The 22,119-nt window shown below is 38.4% G+C and overlaps 1 protein-coding gene across 1 annotated transcript in view; it reads left to right on the top strand.

Moving 5' to 3' along the window:
* The first annotated feature begins 12,489 nt into the window (after window positions 1-12,489).
* Window positions 12,490-22,119, top strand: part of OPN5 (opsin 5) — a 43,024-nt gene continuing 33,394 nt past the window's right edge. Inside the window, exons 1-2 of the mRNA XM_010362833.2 lie at window positions 12,490-12,641; window positions 16,920-17,039. Coding sequence (XP_010361135.1) covers window positions 12,512-12,641; window positions 16,920-17,039 — 250 coding nt within the window. The 5' untranslated portion in view covers window positions 12,490-12,511. The remainder of the gene's footprint in view (window positions 12,642-16,919; window positions 17,040-22,119) is intronic.

The raw sequence follows: 22,119 nt of genomic DNA, 5'->3' as shown, positions 1-22,119 counted from the left end.
ATTGCTCCTTCTTTTAGATAAGGGAACGATCATTGTAAAAATCCATTTCAATGAATTTCTTTCCATACAGGAAGCAAAAATACTGTGCATCAACTAAACTGAAATATTGGACATGTCACTTGAGCTGGAACTAATAATATATCTAGCTTTTTGTTAACCCCTGGGATGTTAGCCTGTATCTATACTCCCTCAGTCCACAGTTTCAAAGGACTGCCCTGTGTTAGCTAGGCACAAACTTGAACTTACCTAAATCATTTTAAGCTCTAGGTAAGAATTACTCTGAACCTTACTGCCCCATAACAAATTATTTGATACATAAATTAGTGTGAACTTTAAGTTTTATCGTAGCTAACTCTTTTGAAATTTTTATTATTTTTGCTCCTTTCGCTGCCTGGAAGTTTCATATTCCAAATATCTTTCAGGCTTGCCCTTTCACTTTCCTCATATTCTGCTCCAATATCACTTTTATAGTGAGTACTCCCTGGCCACTTTTAATAAAACAATGACTCTCTACCATCAGCCCAGCCCCTGGCATTTTCTATTCTCTTCCTTGTACTCTATTTTTCCCCATTATACTGGGACCATTTTATTTTTTATATATTTATTTGTCCATTTGTTCATTCTATGAGTGCCAGGTACATTGCAGGTGCTATTATGGTTAGAATGTTGAACTCCAGACTCGTGTTGAAATGGAATTACCATTGTGACAGTATTAAGAGGTGGGGTCTTAAAGGGGTGATTAGGCTGTGAGAAATATCATCGTGGAAATGGATTAGTTATCATGAAAGTTCGATTATCTCTTTTTCTCTGTCTTGCATGCTCTTGCCCTCTCTTGCCCTTCCTTGTTATGTGATACCTTCTGCCATGTAATGACAAAACAAGAAGGCCCTTTCCAGATGTGACTCCTTGGCCTTCTACTTACTCGATTCAAGAACTGTGAGCCAAATACACTTCTATTGTTCAAAAATCACTCAGTCTGTAGTATTCTGTCATAGCAGCAGAAAAGGACTAAGAGAAGTGCTTAATAAATTTTGTTAAATGAATGCATGCATTAATAAATGGTTCACTTGATATACATTTAATAACATGACTCAACAATCATTAACGTGTTGCATGGTATTTAGACATAAATGATAAGTAGTTGCAAAAAAGGTACAACAATTAGTATTACTTCTAAGTAGATGAACAAAACATCATGGGAGAGAGGCTAATGGAGGAGAGGGAGGCTGAATTTAGTGAAGCAATAACTGGCTTTGAAGCCTTTCTAAAGATACTTAGATCCTTAACAAGGAGGTCTCCTCTTTCCCTGTGTTTGGACAGTCAGGGTAAGCACCCAGGACTAGAGTCTGGGGCTGGTGTGACTCAGTGCAGGCAGTTTTGCACAGTTGGGTGAGATGTATTTCTCTTTTACTAAGGATGAGAAATGGAGCACCTAGCTCAGTCTCTGCAAGGAACGCTGATGTGCAAAATAAATTAGGAGAATGACAAATCCTTTCCCCTTGCAGAAGAGATAACTGAGGGCCTTGGCCTATTGTCCATCTTTAAAATAGGGATTTGCTGCCACTATATTTGGAGACAGTTTTATTTTCTGTGAGTGGCTTATTGGTACATACTTTCCTTAATTGTAGCTAAATAAATTTTATGTTTGTCTTTTTACTGTTGTATCCTCAGCACCCAGCAGATTTTCTGGCTGATAGTGGATACACTGATTTCTTTCCATTTTTTCTTTTTTTTCCTTTTTTTTTTTTTTTTTTGAGACAGGATCTTGTTCTGTCACCCAGGCTTGAGTACAGTGGCAGGTGAACAGGGCTCACTGCAGACTTGACCTCCCAGGCTCAAGCAATCCTCCCACCTCAGCCTCCCAAGTAGCCAAGATTATAGGTGTGTGCCACCACACCAAGCTAATATATATATAAATTTGGTAGAGATGAGGTTTTGCCATGTTGCCCAGGCTGTTCTTGAATTCCTGAGCTCAAGCCAACCACCGGTCTTGGCCTTCCAAAGTGTTGGGATTCCAGGCATAAGCCACCATGCCCGGCCTACTGATTTCTTTTAGGTAGATAATATAACCTTCTCAGTCATATGGACACCACTAAATTGCATTGAAGATGCCATATCTTCCAAACTGTTAGAGTCTCCCTTCTCAGAATCCCAGTGCTTGGGCCCCTGCTTGGATATAACCCTGACTGTCTATGGCCATTAGTTTTCTTTTCATACAGATTGCAAGTGCCATGAAAGCAAAAATTTCCAGCACTTAAGATAATGTCCAATTCAAGGTGAGGGCTCAAAAAGGTTTGCTGAGAAAGGGCCATATTATTTTGAATTGACAATTGGTAATATCTATAAACTCTCTTTTCCCTTCCCACATCAAAGCTACCTCACAGATCTGGTTTCAGAACTAGATATTTCAGAAAAACAAGTTTGGGATAGCCAGACAGTATTGTTGTCTAAATTTATGACAGAAACCTGTTTTGTAGAGACCCTGCTTCATAGAGTATACTCTGAAATGTTGTAGGAGAGAAGTTGAAGAGCTAAATTCTTGATATGGCTTGGATTTGTGTCCCCACCCAAATCTTATGTTGAATTGTAATCCCCAGTGTTTTCAGAGGGACCTGGTGGGAGGCGATTGAATCATGGGGGCAGATGTTCCCCCTTGCTGTTCTCATGACAGTGAGTGATCTGGTTGTTTAAAAGTGTGTAGCATTTTCCCCTTTGTTCTCTCTCTCCTGCTCTGCTATATGAAGATGTGCCTGCTTCCCCTTTCCCTTCTGCCATGTGTATAAATTTCCTGAGGCCTTCCCAGCCATGCTTCCTGTACAACTTTCAGAACTGTGAGTCAATTAAACTTCTTTTCTTTATAAATTATCCAGTCTCAGGTAGTTCTTTACAGCAATGTGAGAACAGACCAATACAATTCTCAAGCTGGGTTTTGCAGGGCAGGTCTAGCAAGAAATGAAGGATATCAGAAATTTGTGAAGCTTGTTGAGTGACTAATGCAATAGACCTTGAGGTTCTAAGATATTAATATATAAAGAGGGCAAGCAAATTGAAGATAAAACAAGGTGATCAATTAAGATACAATAGAGATTCAGGCATGAGAGCACTTGGGTGTCATGGAAGAATACGACATTGTGGCCAGTGGGTGTGATAATTAGAATTTATTGTTTCATAGGTGGAACAGTACAAGGTTATGTATAAGACTAGGGTATGACCATTGAAGTGAATTGTTGAAATAAAGTTCACTGGAGTTGAAAATGTCAATGACCTTGGGGTAAAATCATTTACTTAGTAAGTAGTATAATTAATCCTGGCACTTGGGTCTGCTAAATCCACAGTCAGAGACAAAATTTTATGGCAGGCACATATTCATACACAGGCCTAGCTAGACATTAGTAAAGAAGCCACATGCAAATTAAGGAAGGCAATGCTCTTTGCTCTATTTCCTCCTGACTCCATTCGCTACCCCAATTATTTAAGCATCTTTTACTTTTCTCTTTTAAGCATCTGTTTTTGGAGAACAATATTTTTTGACTTATTTTTTTAGAAAAGAAATCATATCTTTCAAGAAACATAAATCTGTTCTCCAGATTGAGGCTTTTGAAAGCACATTATCTTATTTCTATTATAGTTGGAGGGTAAGTGAATGAATGGGAGATGAGCTGAGGTATGACTTATAGTGAGACTTTAAAAAACTGTGGGATCATGTGATCTGAAAAGCACAATTCTACTGTTGGTGGGATAGGACATTTAAAACTGAGATTATATTGGAAAAGCTAGGAACGTTTCTTGTGAGGGCTGTTCTGAAATAATCCTATCTTTTAGGAGGCTTTCCTAAAGTGATTGTGTTTATTGGCCCTTTACATTTTTTCTCTAACATACATATAATGTCTCCTCTTTTCTCCATGAAAAACATTATTTGAAGCAATGCTATGGGTTGGTTAAAGTCTTATTCATTGACATAGTCAACAAATATATAATGAAATAGCACTAGGAGCTAAATAGCATGACCTTGTGCCAGCTAACTTAACCTCTCTAAATCTAATAAAAGTGTATATGCCTTTCTGTTTGACAGTCAACCTCACCTGATCACTAGTTTTCTTTATGGCTGCAAACATTTATAACACAAATAAATCATACATGTTTGAGACGATGGATATGCTAATTTCCCTGATCTGATCACTCTACATTACATGTATTGAAACATCACTAAGTGCCCCTCGAAATGTACAATTATTAGGTGTCAGTTAAAAAACCGGCAATAATAACAGTAACTTTCTTCACAGCATTATTGTTGTGAAGCTAAAATGAAACAATGCATGTGAAACCCTAAACACAGTGCCAGTGACAAAGGTTCAGTGTCATTCACTGCTAGACATGACAGCGTGTGGCTTTGGCTTAATACCAAAGAACAAAAACCGCATTTTCAATCCTGACAAACCTTTAGGTTTGTAAACCAGGCTAGGACAAGTGTTAACTTTTATGTGTAAAAAATTCTGTGTGAGTTTTCCTTTTTCTATTTTAGTTGTATTTCTTAAGCAGTTATATTAGGTAAGTATAGTATGTCTTGATTAAAAAATAGCCTAACATCAGAAATATATAATAAAGGTTTTAGAATTTAATTCTAAATTATTTAATGATTAATTCGAGACTTTTAAATCTGAAAAGAAAAAAATCAAGCATATGGTGTCTTACAGTACAGTCAGCAGACAGCATTATTCTTGTTTCTGATCAATATGAGGGCCAAATAGCTGCTGCTGGTTTTTTAATCACCGATAAGTGAAGCTTCCAAAAATTGCATCTCTCCTCATAATTCAATAAGATGAGATTGCTTTTTCCAAAGATACGATTGGTCCTTTTGCCAAAGGGGTGGAGAGAGCAGGGAAGTCTAGCAAATGAATACCTTTCACTATATTTTGTGAACACTATATGTTCAAAATCAGCTGAAGCACAAAGTAACTAGAGTATTGCTCTGGAAGGAACCAATAGGAAGACATTGCAAGACCTGAGCAAACCCAGCCAGAAGCCCAGGGAAAGAAACTTCCCCTGGCAGGCTCTTAAATCGGTGAGTTTTAACAAGGGGATGAACCAACTGAGAAACAAAAATTTCTGAGATTGCTTGTCTGGAAAATAGGACTTGGAATTGAATGGTCATTTACAAGGAATTATGAGGATACCGTATGCATGATTCAAGAGGCAAATAAGCAATGATTCTTAATTCATTTTCAGGGAATTTATTTCTCTGTTTTTCTTTGCAGTTGTGAGAACTAAGAGCAAGTTAAAGCTATTCTGTCTGAGCCTTTATTCTGAAAACCACTGTAATTAATGATGTTAATTGGATTTTTTTCCTCCTGTTGGTTTTAGGTCCAATCTGTCAACTAACGCATATAAAAAACATCTCAGAAGCAGAATTTCACATCAGGAATAAAATAAAGAATGCACCCAGCAGTAAAATAGTGAGAATCTGTAAAATTGCAATTTCTGATCTTTTCTGAAGCAATCTGAGTTTCTCTGCCCAGGTGTTTAGCCAATTTGTTCCTCACAGTTTTTTTTGTAAACTTGTATATTTCCTTTTGATGAGGAATGAACAGATCCTATTGCCGAACATTCTGCACGTGTTTCATGTTGACTATTATTACTAAGGGCAACTTGATAATTATAAATCATAGCTAACATGATCTGTATGGATATAGGAGCTCGGAGCTGGAGTATTTGAATTTGAGATGTAAATTAAGGGATTTATAGCCCTTTTTTTCAAAGTTATTATCATTATTGTCCAAGTTTCTTTTTATATTCTTGAGGGCTGAGGAGGAGATAAAATGTCTACAATAAGTGCAGTGTCCAAAGATGCTTCCAGATTGAGAAGGATTTGCAGGTCTGGTATTCCTTGGTAATGCGGTGGGGAATTCTGTGGTTCTGGTTTCATCTCTGGGGTTTATGGTTTCCCGCATGTTCTTAGGCCAGTGTTTAGATCAGGTGGCCCCTTTCATTATCAGCAGATGATTGGGTTACTTGATTGCTTTGCTAAGAAGGACTTTTGGATGTAGGCAAGGCCCCCTGGGAGATAAATAGAAGAATGGACGCCATGCCAGGAGGTGGGCAACTTTGTCTAGTACTTGAGTAGGAAGCACCTCTTGTTACGAGAAAGAGAAATATTGAGGCCTGGAAATTACAATAGTAATTGTTATATGAAATTTACACCTCATCCCTTTTGCTTTAGAAAAGTGGGTTGGAGAGAGTGTGGGCATAAACTAATTTGAAACTTACTATTCAGAAGCTGGATAAAATAGTAGTCATTACATGACAGTTGACACTTAAAATATCAATCTAAGAAAATATTAGAGCAGGTCTATTTCTCATAATTCTCCTATTACCTTAGATTTGTCAATTTGTTTCAAGCTGAACTGGTTAGGAATAAATTGGCATGGAGGTTATTATTCTCAACAGATAACTCTGCCCGCTTTTTACATGGCTTAGAAAATATCGAATTGAATTGATTGCTCTTTTGCTGGCTTGGTTCTGTAGAGAAAAAGATTCTTGCCTTCCTACTTCCCTTCCTTTCTCCCACCCTTCTTTTCCATGTTTTCTGCCATATTTTTAGTTAAGTATGTTGAAAAAAATACTACTCTTTTATTTTCTCCTCTAATATCATATTGAACCATGGCAGAAAAAGACCGAAAAGTGTATGTGCATTTCTGTTTGACAGCTAATTACTAGTTTTCTTTGTGGCTGTGAACATTTCCCCTGTAGAGAAGGCAAGGATCTCATTAGCACTAGCTAATAGGTAAAGGTTACCCCTCTGGAGACCTGGATTAGGGTATTTGAGACCCCAAACTATTGATTTTATTTCTTGATTGCTATTTTGCATGCCAAGGTGCTTTCAGGTTTTTCTTTTCATGTATAAAAGAAAAACACTATATCCTTATATAGTAAGATGCAAAAATAATCCAAATCTTTTCACTGGAATATAGAATTTATCTATGACGTATCAGTATTGGTATCATTATGGCTTATTGCATGTTAAGCATGTGTAGATGCTGACACAGAAAAAAATAATTATGAATAGCATGGCTTAAATATATTGAATTTATAGAACACTTCGTGAGCAAGAAGAGACACAATTACTAGGAAGAAAATCCTTAAGCTGTGACCTCTGGCTGACAAACATCCAAGGCAGTGCTAGCACATGCTTAGAGCACAGATGTGAGCTGCTTACCTATGTGGGGAGATTTCAGGGCTGTGAGGAGGTCTTCCGCAGAAAAACCTTCAATTTCAGCTTCTGTAAGCCATCTCATTAATGGCAGACTTCCAAGGGAAGTAATTTATAGACTGAGTAGGGGCCTGCACATAATCTATGGTAAATAAATATATGAACGAATAAATGGATGGGTGTAGCAATTTCACTAATGTTATAATTTGTAACAAATTTTTATTAAAAATAAAGACAATATTGCAAAAGTAATATGCCATTTTTAAACAATTTAAAAAGTGCCTTTATTACCAAGTATCCTCACTCTCCAAATAAAAAGTAAAGAAAGAATTACTCCTAACATCATTATACATCATAACCATGCTAACACTATACATAATAAAAATATATTTTAACCCTTTGGCATATATATTTCTAGGTATCTTTCTCTATAGTTTTTCTCGCTTAAAAATGCTTCATGACTCTTTGATAATTAGTGCTTTTCCGCAAAGTGTATTATGAATATCGTACCATGTCAACGAGATTTATCAATTCCATTTTTTTAGAGAACAGTTTGATGGGAACGGAAAGGGGGGGGAGATGCTTGAAACCACTGTGGTGCTCAAATGGGGAGATCAAATCTTAAGGTCGACAGAGACAGGAGAGAGGCTAGCATGCAGAAGGAGTCAGAGGAAAACTGACTGGTCTCCAGTGTGGTCATCCCTGGACGGTCAGAAAAACTTGCTGGTCTTCGGTGTGGTCATCCCTGCACACAATCATGGCCGATGCCAGCTGACTCACTGGGGTTGAGTGAAAGAAGCTTAGTCCTGAATAGTTGGTCTTTATCATCAGACACCAGCCTAGGGGCTGAATTTCTGAAGTTGGTATAAATATGAACCTGACCACAAACTCTTTTTCCTGTAGGTTTATTGTGGGTAATCCTTTTACACAGTAGTGGAAATGGACAATCACCCACTTGATAAAGACCTATGTAAACCAGCTAAAGGATTTCTAAATTTTTAGTAAATTATGTTTCCTTACTTACATTTTATCAGGCTTAACACTGAGCACATTTTAGCTCTAGATATTGAATATTAACTGCTTATCTTTCTTGGACATCTTTTATCTAGTTTGTGGTTGTTTCTTTGTTAGCTTCCTGGACATTTCCCGGTCTTCGATGTTTGTTTCCAACTTACTCCTCTGCACCATCTCACACCTATTTTGAGGTCTGTTGGCTTCTACTAGGTTTCAAGTAACTAATTTCAGAAACTAGGTTGAAGTTTTCATGGATTCTGGTAGATTCAGATTTCATATTCTCGGATAATATATCCCTAGAAAGAAATTTCTTGGTGATAATGCTTCAGGCAAAAAATGGCAGAAGTTTCAGAAGCCAGAGCAGACCAGTGGGGAAGACCATTTTGGGCAGGACGCTGTCAGATACTTTACATAAGTGGTTCTCCACACTGCCCATGCTTTTTGGTCTTTCCTGCATTAAACTAGGGAAAATTTAGCAGGTCAATGGGAAATTTAATGCTAAATATTTTTTGAAGATAATTTTAAGACTAGATAGAGCCTAACAGAATTGGACTCTGTTTTTTGATACAAACTTGTATTTATTTCCTGTTAGGAGGGGAAGCTGTGCCCCTCTTTTTTCCATATCTGCTTGTACCTATTTTGTAAGTCCATTCAGTTTGGACATGAGGTCTTCTGGCTACATCTAAAGATACTCTTGAATTTTTTATTGTGGAATAATAGAGGATTTTAAAAGGCGGATTCTAGTAACTCAAAAGATATTAAAAACTTTTATGGGTGATGAAGAGTGGGGATGTTTTCAGCTTTTTCTGTAATAAGCTGTTATGAGAACAGTCTTAGGAAGCTTTATTCATGGTCCAAAAGACCATTGATTAGCAGATGTGAGAGCAGTGGAGTATATTTTATGGCTTAAAGGATTATGCTAACATGAATAATCACATACAACTTACTCCAAGAAATTTCATTTATATCTTTCACAGAATCGTAACTTCAGCAGAAATTTTGACAAGTCATTTAGTTTCTCCTCCACTTTTAAACAGGATACTTTCCTCCAACCCGCATATGTTGTTTCCCCAACAATAGTGCCATGAAATATTGTGCAAGAAAGGAAAGCTTCCATGGTTACAAAATTCGACAAACTGAGTACAATTTGATCCTCTTGGAAATGATATCATAGACTCTGGAAGTTGTACTCAGACTACAGTACCTAAAGAGTAGCTACAATACAAAATACAACAATAACAATATACAAAAAATAAAAAATAAGTACATAAGAGATTCAGATATGCAGCTGATTTGCAACCATTGGTTTGATCACAGGATGCCATCCCAGGGAACTGGGGAATGTGGTGTTCAGGGTCCTGACCACCTGGGAAGGCAGATAGGACAGCATCTATCTACTGTGAGCGGTAGGCAATCTTCAAATACAGGAGGTAAAAGAGGGAAAGAATCGACAAATGACTCTATTTTATTTACACAATGAGGTAATTCAGGCACATTCAATACAGATAAAGGTAATTCAGGCACATTCAATACTGAAAAAGAAATTCTCTAAAACATATCTCTGAACAAATACAGTCATGACTATGTGTTGCATTTATTATTTTAAGAAGTACAGTTAGTGTTCTGCAAAAATATTTATGATGGCTACATTGCTATAGCCTGTTTTCAGCAAAATGTGTAATTCTGTATCAATGATGAAATAGCACCTCAACAAAATAATGATAATGATCCCATACTATGCACTGGTACCTCTAATTTTTTATGAACTGAAAGTTATTTTACTCATGTGTAGGTAAACCAGAGGAAGAATTAAGGAAATTAAGCAGGATTAATTTCTCCTAGGTGTATTTTAGTAGTGATTGAAGGAGCCAGTTCTATATTCTGAAGGATGTAGACTTTGGATAAAAGCTTGAAGGTTAAGTGGAATTTGGATAGACTGAGAAGAAAGGGAACACAAATTACATATAGGGGAAAATATGTGTAAAGTGTGAAGTTGCAAGATGAGTTTGTAATGTACAAAGAAGAGTGGAAAAGAAAAAAAGAATTCCCAAATAACCATGCATTTAGGATTCTCTGCCTCCCTCACTGTTCCTCAGGAAGAGTTGTGTCTAAGTTGTGTCTTTGAAAAGAACTAGAAACACTCTCAAATACTGGATTTCCAAACTTAAACAATAGCATTAATTTTGATCAGTGTCAGAAAAAAAAAATAAGTCCACATATGATATATCAAAAGCAACTCTTCTGCCAGGCAGGCAAGGTTCTACAGAGCAAGATCCCAATGGCTACCATTTCCCACCATCATGAACTCTGTTCCCATGGAATGACTCTTCTTCCATCCCTCACACACTCTATGTTCATTTTTGCCTCCAAATCTTAGCTCATGTTATTTTCTTACTGAAAATATTCTCTACAGTTTTTGTTGCTTATTAAAGCCCCTTGGGGGCTCAAGTGAAGTTTTATGTTATCATTTTCATTATTAACATATTGAGTCTTAGGCTATGCAAGGCCTGGGTACTTCTAGATATAGGAAGGACAATTCTTGATGTTATACACACAATCTAGTTAATTCCTCAGAAAACAGGATTATTTCCTTGCTTTAAAAATTATTGTCTAGGCCAGGTACAGTGGCTCATACTTGTAATCCCAGAACTTTGGGATGCCAAAGTGGGAGGAGCCCTTGAGCCCAGGACGGGAGTTTGAGAACAGCCTGGGCACCATAGAGAGATACCATTTCTACTACTACTACTACTACTACTACTACTACTACTACTACTACTACTCATCATCATCATCATCATCATCTAGGTGTTGTGGCATGTGCCTGTGATCCCAGCTAGTTGGGAGGCTAAGTTGGGAGGATCACCTGAGCCTAGGAGGTCGAGGATGTAGTGAGCACTGATCACATCACTGCACTCCAGCCTGGGCAACAGAGTGAGACTCTACCTCAAAAAAAATTGTCTAAAACCAAATAAAGCAGCATTTTATTGTTTTATGTTCTTGTATTATTATTATATTTTCTGACCACTGGTTGTATCTTTTCTCTGTCCAAAATGATAGATGCCCTCCCTAAGTCTAGATAACATGGTAAGCCTCTGTTACCCTACCTCAAAATGCTGGGTTTGTAGTAGATGTTCAGTGAATACTTGAGTTAACACACAAGCACACAAGCAGGCATGGGACCCTGAGGAAATCTGTTATACAAGAGCTATATCTTGATGGATGGGCAAGCTTGGGAACAGTAAGCATCTCAGCATATAATAAATAAACAGGACCCCCCATTCATAATGTGCTTTTGAATCCAATATCCTATTGCTCCTACAATAAGCCTGAGTGATGGGTAAGGAGACTGCCCATTTTACAGATGAAGTGGTTGCAGTTCAGAGAGTTTAAATAATTTGCTCAAGATCAGAGAGTGGGTATCAGAGTTGGACTCCAACATGCCTCTTATGATTCTGAATCTAAGGTGGAGGACAGGACTGGACAGCCAGCTGGGCAGGGGGAATCTTTGGGGAGGAGAGAGTTTACCAGAAGAAGAGGCAGTCAAAGGGGAATCAGGAGTTTGAAAGGTAAAGATAAACTTTGACTTGGGGTGGGCCTTGGGATGTGGTGCAGCTGGCAGCCAAAGATTTCTCCTATAGCTTTCTAACCATCTCAGGGAGAAGGATTTGGAATGAACATTAGCACATGACTGTCCTCAAATTGTGTGTAGGAGACAGTAGTTTTAGCTAACTGGCCACTGATAGGGTCACTAGCCTTCCTCTGTAAGGTGTAAATTGGCAGTTAGAAAGGGGTTAAATTCATGTCTTTTGCAAAGGTGAATTACATGGTTAGATATCTGCTGATCACCCTGTCACCACCTGTGAGGCACACAACTCTGTTCCACTTGCAGCCTGATATAACGCCTGAAATTGTTGCCTAGAGAGCTGAACAGTGACATCTATTGGTTCGATTTGAAATATGCAAGTTCAAAAGAGAAACAGCCACATTAGTATTTCTTCCCCTTTCAAAACAAATAGTAACAATCATGGCAAAGGAATGACCCTTCCAAAGGAGAAAATGAAGGCTTGGATAATCCGCCAACTGAATAATTGAGTAATGACATAATTGGATCATTGAAAAAAATGTTAACATTTTTACCAGTTATTAATTAGAGAATCATACATCACCCTGGGAACTTGCTTTTTGTTTTAAACAGGAGCCACGATTATGAAATGGTTCAAGCTGGCTTATTCATGTCTGTTGAGATCTCTACTGGTTTGCTTTTCAGACTCCTCCTGGTTCGAGAACAGAATGGCGTTAAATCACACTGCCCTGCCTCAGGACGAGCGCCTGCCACATTACCTTCGAGATGGGGATCCCTTTGCTTCCAAACTTTCTTGGGAAGCGGATATAGTGGCTGGCTTTTACCTGACAATAATTGGTAAGCTTCCTTAATTCTTCTGTGCAAAGGCTGCATTTAGAAAATTCATGGGCTGATATGTTAATTTTGTAAAAGGATTCTGGTACCTAAGTGGATAGTTTAGTGGAGACGAAGAGTGGGGAAGGGTAGAAGATGGAATGGCATTATGGCATTCAATAAATGTTTCCTAGAAATGACTCTTTATTATCATTATTACTAGGAATAAAATTCCATTGATAATCCAAGAACTCATAGCAAAATTATTTATCTTGAGATTGTATTTCATTTTGGTTACTTTGGGAGTAGATTTACTTTCTGAATACCACAATTAATGATAATGATATTTTATTTAAACAGAGTGCTTTTCTTTTATGTTTTTGATATAATCATAAGATTTTAGGTTGAGAATGGGCCTTAGAAATAATCTAGGTCAGTCTCCTGTTCTCACAACTGAGCAAACTCGATTGTGCTATAGTAATGGTGGAAACACTGAGTATACTTCACCTAAAAGTAAAGCTGCATCATGACAGCATAGCTAAGCCATTTTGGTGAGAGTTGAAAAATGTATTGGTGTTAAATGGAAGAAAGCCCAGGGTCAAAAGATTTTTGTGCATAATTGACGAAGGGGTGCACCTGCTTCTAGACTGCACAATCTCATTCATTCAGTAGCCACATGTGGCTTTTCCAAATTGAAAGGGGCTGTAGTGTAAATACTCACCAGATACTGAAGGCTCAATACAAGAAAAAGTGGTATAAAATATCTCATTAATAATTTTTAAAAATTAAATACATGTTGAACCCACAACATTTTGGGTATGTTAAGCTCAGTAAAATACATTATTAAAATTAATTTACTGTAAATTTTTAATTTATAAATTAAATTTTTACTTAGTACATTTTTACTTTGTTTAATGTGGCTACCAGACAATTTTAGAATCCATATGTGGCTCGCATTTCTGGCTTATATTACATTTCTATTGGACAGCACTAATCTAGACAATTAGGATTTAACCACCATACTTCTCTTAAATTTAAAATTGTTGTTTTAAATTTGGGTGACCAGTGTGAAGGTGGGTTATGTCTTTAGGTTTCTTTGCCTTTACTTTTTTCAGATGTTGGGTCAAACTTGCTCTCTGTCTCTTTTCTCTTTGTTTCTATCTTTCTCTTCCACCCTTCTTCCCTCCCTTCCTCCCTTTCTCTCTTATTCTCCTTCTCTCATCTATTTATTACTGGCTAAGAATTTCATTAACCTCCTGAAATTAGCAATACTCGTTAGAAAATACTTGATATACCTCTATGGTCAGTGCTTGAGGCAAAAGGAACTCATGCGATTCAACCAAATTCTGCTGTAAAGTGATTCCCTGGATCCTTGTCTTTATTGTTGTTAGTGTTTTACTAGTTTACATTCTGTGTCTTATAAATGAGTCCCCATCTCTTTTCCACATAAATATATATTGAGCATCCACTCTTTGCCACTGTTTTAAGTTGCTGGGAATAGAGCAGCGGATAAAATGGACAAACGTTCTGCTGGAACAGAGACTATCTTATCTCTGTAAAATCCACACTGCATTTTTATTAAACTTAAGTACTTTCAATTACCAGAAAAGGCAGAAAAATAAGCAACTTGATCAATTGAATTTAGCATAGCTCCATCACTTTCAAGGAATGAATTAAAAAGTAACATCAATAACCTGACAAATCTCTCCAGACAACACAAAATAGAGAGGCATATCAGTCCATTCCCAATCTTAAGCAGGGAGGATTGCAAGAAAAGGCAACCAGGGTGGGGGAAAATCAGAAATTCCCACCTGATGCACATGGAGTTGGAAGGAAAATCCACAATCATATTCCAGTGGGTTTGCTGAGATGGAGCCAGAAAAACAGGTTCAAAAAGAGTCCTTGGAAATGGGGAGCTTCAGGAGGATCAGGGCACTGGGAGGTGCAGCCAATGGTACATTAGAGAACAGTCACGCAGGGTGAGGAGAGGGGTCAGCTGGAGGGGTTTGGACTCACCCTAGACCCACTTCTTGGACTTGGCAGTGTGTCTGGTTTTCACTCTCCTAGAATAGGCTAGTGTAGATGTGAGAAGATTCCTTTTTTTTTTTTCAAGATAGAGTCTCACTCTGTCACCTAGGCTGGAGTGCAGTGGTACGATCTCAGCTCACTGTAACCTCCACTTCCCAAGTTCAAGCGATTTTCATGCCTCAGCCTCCTGAGTAGCTGGGGCTACAGGTGCGCACCACCATGTTTGGCTAATTTTTGTATTTTTTAGTAGGGATGGGTTTTGCCATGTTGGCCAGGCTGGTCTCGAACTCCTGGCTTCAAGTGATCTGCCCACCTCAGCTTCCCAAAATGTTGGGATTACAGGCGTGAGCCACCGCGCCTAGCCAACATGTGTGTGTCCAGGTTGCTTTTAAGGAGCCAGAGTGGAATAAACATTCTTGGTGGGCTTTGTTAAATACTAGAAGTCTTAAGAGACAATTGAAATATAACAATATAAATCTAAGTTTAAAATACAGGAGACATAAATTACAACCCCATTTTCTACCGTCCACACTTTTACTACTATCGTAAATACTAAGTTTATTAATAGTTAATATATATGACATTTTTGTATCCATAAATGAGATAGGATTTGATCATCTAAAAGTGTCCCTACTTGGGTCTTTGTCTTCTTAATCTGGTTGTCTTTTCACTAACATTAAGAATAAATTTGCTTTCTCCTGACACTCATCTGTAACATACTGCTTGTCAGAATAATTTACATGTGATGAATAGAGAGGTGACTATTTTTTGATAATGCTTTGGGCACTGGGTGAAACCTTATGAAGCAGGGCCAGTAAAGAAAATTTAAGGAAGGAAAAGTAAGAAAACAAATATTTTCAAAAGAGACATAGACAGATGAAAGGTGTTTCAATGAGCCTTGGGTATCAAATGAAAATGGATACTTGTTTTCACTCTTTTTGGATACAAAGTAGGTGGCATTAAGTTTCTAATTTTTCAAGCCACGTTTTCACATTTTGCTTTCCTAGCTGGTTTCCTTGAGTGAGCCCTAAGTTTCATTATAGTTGGTTTGCTCTGGAACTCCTTAATCTCTTGTACTTTTCTCCTGCTTTATGAGAGCTAAAGAGGTTTTAATGGACCATTGAGCAGTGCTGACTCCAGGGAGTCAGAATTTCCTAAGAGCACAATGCAGTTAGTTCCTGGTGGTTTCACACCATCAGCTGAATCACACATTTCTTTCTTTGCCCCCAAAATGAATTGTGGTGGAGAAGTAGAAATTAAAACAGAAAACTCTGGGTTTCTCCTGTTAATACTCTCCTTATTCCTTACTACTAAAGGCAGCTGTACCAGATTCTCATTTATACACAGCTACACTATGAAGCAAGAATTCCTGAAGAAAATCTACTCTACATGTTAAGCTATGGAAGTAGGTGTATTCTTTTCTTAAATAAAGTCAGTAGGGATTGGGTCTTTTTGGATTTAAACTGGGTGTGTAAGAACTATCCAACAGTTTCATTGTAATGCCAAAGGCAATTAGTCATTAATAAAAGGATATGAAAAAGTGGGAACACACTTATGGCATTGTTGGTAGGTTCGGTGGGTTGAGGGTCACTTTCTCTCCCCTTGGTGGGAGGGACAGTGCCCAGGTTCTCGATTGTCACCCACTTACCCTTGATGTCTAGTCCAGTAGCAGCTGAAGGCTGTCCTATCTGCCAGACGCTCAGTGTCCATGTCTCCCAAAGAGGCAAAAGTCCTGGGGCTTCTCTGGGAGATGTCCATTTTCTTGAAGGGAGTTACGCCAGCCATACCTGGCCTCTGCCTCTCCTGAACACTGGCGCTCCCTTAGGAGTTCACAGTGATGCTGAAGGCACCTTCTTTGGTTGGCTTCATCTTCAGAATTTATCAAGAGCTAAGGGTTTAACCCTACTGATCAGAGGGAGGGAGTTCTATAAAGCCAATAATCTATAAAAATGGCTGAGGAAAGTACTCCACCCTGGGGGCCAGGACAAGAACTGACCACTGGGACTCCCACACTTTCCTGAGCCTCGCGGGGAAGTTAGCGATGCCTTTTTCTGGGTAAGTTCAGTCTTATAATCCCTGACTCCTGCCCCATTGGCCTGTCACTCACAACTCATGCTTTTTATTTCATCTTCTTAATTTAGATTTTTTTTATTTAGAGTCCTCTCACTACCCTCTAAATCTATGGTGTCCATTTTTGAAGTTGAGAAGTGTTTCATATCTGAGTGAACTCTAAATCCTAGTTTTAACGATGGGAATTTTTATTTTTCCTTGTAGGGATTCTGTCTACATTTGGAAATGGATACGTCCTTTATATGTCTTCTAGACGAAAGAAGAAGCTGAGACCCGCTGAAATAATGACTATCAATTTAGCTGTCTGTGATCTGGGGATTTCAGGTAACACAACCATGCTGTTTTTTCTTTATGGGTTTAAACTACTCCCCATTCTAAAGTACTCACTGTCTCAGACGTCACCCCCTGACATCTCTTCCCTTCACATCTCCTTCCACTCTTTGCTTCACAAATCATCTTTCAGACTTTTGTGGTAAATCAATGGGGTGCTGTCCGGTTGATGAGATTATTCATTTAATATTTATTGAGTCTTTTCTGTGTGTCAGGCATGTTAGATGCTGAAGGCACAATTTGAAATAATACATGATACCTCAGATGTCTCAAAGTGTAGTGGGCTAAATGATTCAGAAATCAGAAATCAGGAGGCAAGTCTCAGGTCAATATTTTAAGCTGCTTTACACCTCTTCAACCCTTATGGAAGTCTGATTAAAATAAACATCAACAGGAATCTTGAAGGGTAAATGACAGTTGAAGACAGTTGAGAGGTGAATATAAGAAGAGGAAAGAAGTGCCCTGCTGATGATATATGTAATCATGACTTAGTGACACATCTGAAGCATAGGAAGCTTCTGGTTCAGTGGTCCTCAAACGCAACTCACAAAATATCATCTGGGGAAGTTCTGAATTAGGTGGTTGAGAATGTTACCTGGGCATCAGGATATTTAAAATGAGAATCTACAGGTATGTTAATGTGTGGCTAAAATGAGAACCACTGGCTTCTTTTTCACTTCTCTAATAACACGGCAAGGAGGAGTTGGAATAAGATTTCTCCTTCACTATAATTCACTTTCAAAAATACGAACCATTTTAAGTAAATCATTCTTCACCTTCTTCTATACAACTTCAGAGTTGCTTAGATGGACTCTAATCTGTCCTTGAATCCCAACACCTGCTATTTATCTTCTGGTTTTAGGTCATTAGAGTCGGGTAATCTGTTTGAACAGTATACAGCAGCTCCTCTTACCATTAGAAACTTGTTAGTAGTTTCCCATCAACAGCCTTCTTTAAAAAGTTTTCTGGCTGGGCACAGTGGCTTGCACCTGTAATCCCAAAGCTTTGGGAGGCTGAGATGGGTATCAAGTTTGAGGCCAGGAGTTCAAGATCAGCCTGGGCAATGTAGTGGGACTTCATCTCAACAAAACAAATTTATCCTTGAAGTCTGGGTATTGGGTAAAACTACAGAAAACGAATGAACAAAAAATAGCTGGGACTTGATGAAGTTCAGGAGTTCAAGGCTGCAGTGAGCTATGATAGTACCACTGCACTCCAGCCTGGGTGAAAAAGCGAGACCTTAATTAAAAAAAAGAGTTTTCTCATATTTGTTTTTCTCTTCATAAGTGGATTTTTCTGCCGATCTCTAAAAACAAGGCTCAATACTAATCCTCCGCGTTCTGAGTCGCAGTTTAGCACACAGCAGATGTGTGCTCACTCAGTTTCGATGGTCTGGGTTATCTGGGAAGGCTTTACTGAGTATGGACCTGCATAAACATTATGAACCCTTATGATGAATGCACATGCACATTAAGAAGAACAAGACATGCTTGGTGTTGTGAAAATAATCAGGACGAACCCCAGGGGATTTGTGAGGCCACAAAACGGCTGCCATTTTCACCCATTGCCACGCGATGGCGGTGTCGCAACAGGAACGGTAGCTTTCCCGGCCAGCTCGCCCCGCGGGCCCCTCAGGTGCTCTACCTGGTACTGAGTTTAACATGCCTGAATGAAACCTGCCATTCCAGCTACCTCCTTCATCGGTGAATAATAGCAGGCTCATTGCTGAATTAGACTAGGCTTGAATAAAAATGTCCTGAATTGGCCTGATGCATTGAAACATGCTTTCAGCCAAGCAAGTCGGCTCTAGAATGGCACAAACCACCTCATGACTCTGCTTATGTCTTCAGGGTAATTCACCAGAAACCACTTTCTTTCATATAACAGCTTTCTCTGACCCAGATCGTTTTTTCAACTTCTGAGCATCTATAATACATTTTCCCTTCCAATAAACCTTAAAACTTTGCCTGCTTTATTTTTTTCTTGCTCAGCTATATTCCATTATAAGCACCTCCTGGAGGCCAGATGTATGGCATCTATGCAACTAATACTTGTTGACTAAATAGCAAGGGCTCCCAGTCGTGCATATTATATACACGTGTTATATTAGGCTAACCTCTTAGGATAAAGTCATGTTATATTAGGATAACCTGGAGTGGGGGGAGGTGTTAAAATGCCTGAACTCGCTCCAGGTAAGTGACAATATTGGGAGGTTTGTGGGGATGGATGGAACCCTGGATGTTGATATTTCAAAGCAAAGCAAAACAACCCCTCCAGCGATGCTAATGTGCAGCCGGGTTCCGGAAACATTCTATTAAGTGGAAGAGAGAGAGACATTCTAGATGACACCCCAAAGATTAATCCAAAGCGCTACTGAAGAAGGAAGCCTGAAATCGCTTTTGCTAATGAGGATCCCAGGCATAACAGATGTAATTTTACTCCATTCTGTCACGTTCACTTGCCTTTTTGCTGCCTTTAGCACCCACCTGGCTGACACCCACCTCAAGCCTTTTAGTTTGCTGTTTCCTCTGCCTCTAATCCTTTCCCTCCAGAAGTTTGTTTGACTTCTTTCCCACCGATTTAGGTATCTACCTAAATGTCACATCTCAGAGAAGTCTTCCCTAATGTCTCTACGTAAAGCAACGATTTCCGTCTACCTGCCTTCTCTGCTTTATTTTCCTTCGCTGTACTAATCACTACCTATCATTCTGTCATACCACATCTTATATTACAAAATTAGGGTTTTTTTGAGTGTGTCTGCTTTTCCTGTTAGAAAATAAACTTGTCAGTCTTGATGTCCACTTTGTCCTCTAGCACCTTGCTCTGTGTTTCTTAAACACTAGGCATTGAAAAATTAGTTGTTGAATGGAAAAAAAACCACAAACCCAAATAGTTATTTTACACTCCATTTCCTGTGGACTTACTGGAATTAGGAGGCTCTCATATGAGGGCACCCAGTCTAGCAAGCTGAAAGGTGGCACTAGCCGTCTAGACACCTAGAGGAGATGTGTGTCCAGCTTGCAGAAGGCACTCAGTACATATGTGTTGAGTGACAACTAACAGGAACTCCTGAATACTTTTGTATACCATAGAGTAATACACCTGGGAGGGCTGGGAGCTAGCACCTGAAGGCTGTGAATATCAGTTGCTTAGCTTTCCTAAAGCATTGAGGTTAGGGAAACTTCTTTTGTGATGTAGTTCAGTTAGAGGTTTGAAGAGCTTCCTCAGCACATTTTATTTTTTTATTTGGGGGACTGAATACAATAACTGAATAGGGAAGGCTACAGGGTATTATGTAAAAGTAGAGGAATGCTTTCTAGAAAGTAAAAAAAAAAAAAAAAATTCTAATGGAGACCCGAGGAATAAATAGTTTAAATCCTGGAAATCTGGATCTGGTTGTAAATAGCTTGGACCTCACATTTACTGAAATAGCTATACCATATTTGAATAAGACATAACTTAACAGAAGAAGAAAGAAAGAAAAAACTGAAACAGAAGGAAATGTGGGAATATGGTTCTAACCTCAACAAAAAGGATTTTTAAATAAAATTTCTAAACAATTGTTTTAAAACTGAATTTTTTTCTTTGAAAAAGACTTAGAAGCTGAATATATAAAACAGGTGAAAAAATTATCTTTTCTGATTGACAGAAGGTGGAGCATGGAGCCTTGGCTGCTTAATATTTCTTTCCCTAAATGACGTACCTACTTCCCCTTCAGGGTATTCTCAACTCTCTCTCTTTCTCCCTCTCTCACTCTCTTGCAGAAGAGCACCATGAATCCTCTGGGGTCTAGGCAGGAATACACATGAAAATTGCTGGGCTATATAATTACTCTCCCTACTTCACCTCCCCCCATCCTATTGCTTCCCTGTGAATATTCAACTTTCTGGGGTTTCTTAAGCACTTTTTATTCATTGATAATAACAAGGAAATAGTAAAAGACTAAATATGTTCTATTTTTTAAATAAATAAAAGGACAAATTCACATTTCAGAGAAAGTTGTCCACATCATTCTTTAAAATGTGTCTGGAACTCACACCTTCTTTCTCCAGTGCTCTTTAGAATCTTTATTCTCCAGAGTGCTGTTAAATCTCCCCCTTTTCTATATTCACAGCAGTTAGTTCCCTGCTTCTCTAATTAAGGCTTTCTCTGATAGAGAACCTCTCTGTTTCCCCTCCCAAACCCAATTCATAGACACTTAACGGTAAAGTACAAGGTTATCTTGGGGTGTTAGAAACCATATTCCTCCTAGAAGGATGCAGCTGCCAAAAGAAAACAGAAACCAAATTCCCCTTTTCATTATAAGGAATCTCATGCCTTATACAGGTTCTAACATGCCCCACTTGGAGGAAGATGAGGTGGATGGAAATCACCATTTTGCATATTTTTTTGTCTTTCTCCTCTTTTTCTTCATTTTCTCTTTCTCCATCTTTTCTTTCCTCTATTCATTGAGACAATTTTCTGGGAGTTTTATTATTAAGAAAAGTTGCATTGGTCCCGGGAATGTAAGTATGTTTCAAAAACAAATCTATTAATAACCAGCATTAACCGATTCAATGAGAAAAAATGTTACGATCACCTCAGTAGATGCAGAAAAAGCAATTAATAAAACTTAACGTCTATTTCTGGTAAAAAGAAAAAATCTTAACAGACTAGTGTGAGAAAGAACTTCTGTAGAATAGAAAAGTGCTTGAAGAGGGTATTTTCTCTCAGAGGTTTTATATATTGCCCCTTTCTCTATACCTTTCGAATGAAGGACTGCAATAAAATGTTAAAAGTGACAAGATCGTTGTCACTGGCTACTAGTATCATGTCTGTAACTCCTGAAACCAGGTCTCTTTGAGACAGTTTTTTCAAAAGTAATAATTACTTAAAAGTTTTCCTTCTATATCCTTTCACTGTCTTTGGCTATCGGGATGACTGAATGTCCTCTCTGGGTGGCTCCAAACTGAGTTTATTCATAGATAACTGCTGGACTTTTATTACTCTAGGAAAGGGTATGTGTGTGTGTTCACATGTGCCCTGTGCTTTAGGGGAGGAGGTTCAGGTGAGTTGAGGTAGGTGAGGAAATAGT

Source organism: Rhinopithecus roxellana, chromosome 4 (genome assembly GCF_007565055.1).
Source record: "Rhinopithecus roxellana isolate Shanxi Qingling chromosome 4, ASM756505v1, whole genome shotgun sequence".
Taxonomy (NCBI): Eukaryota; Metazoa; Chordata; class Mammalia; order Primates; family Cercopithecidae; genus Rhinopithecus; species Rhinopithecus roxellana.
This window is presented reverse-complemented; position numbering and strand designations above follow the sequence as displayed.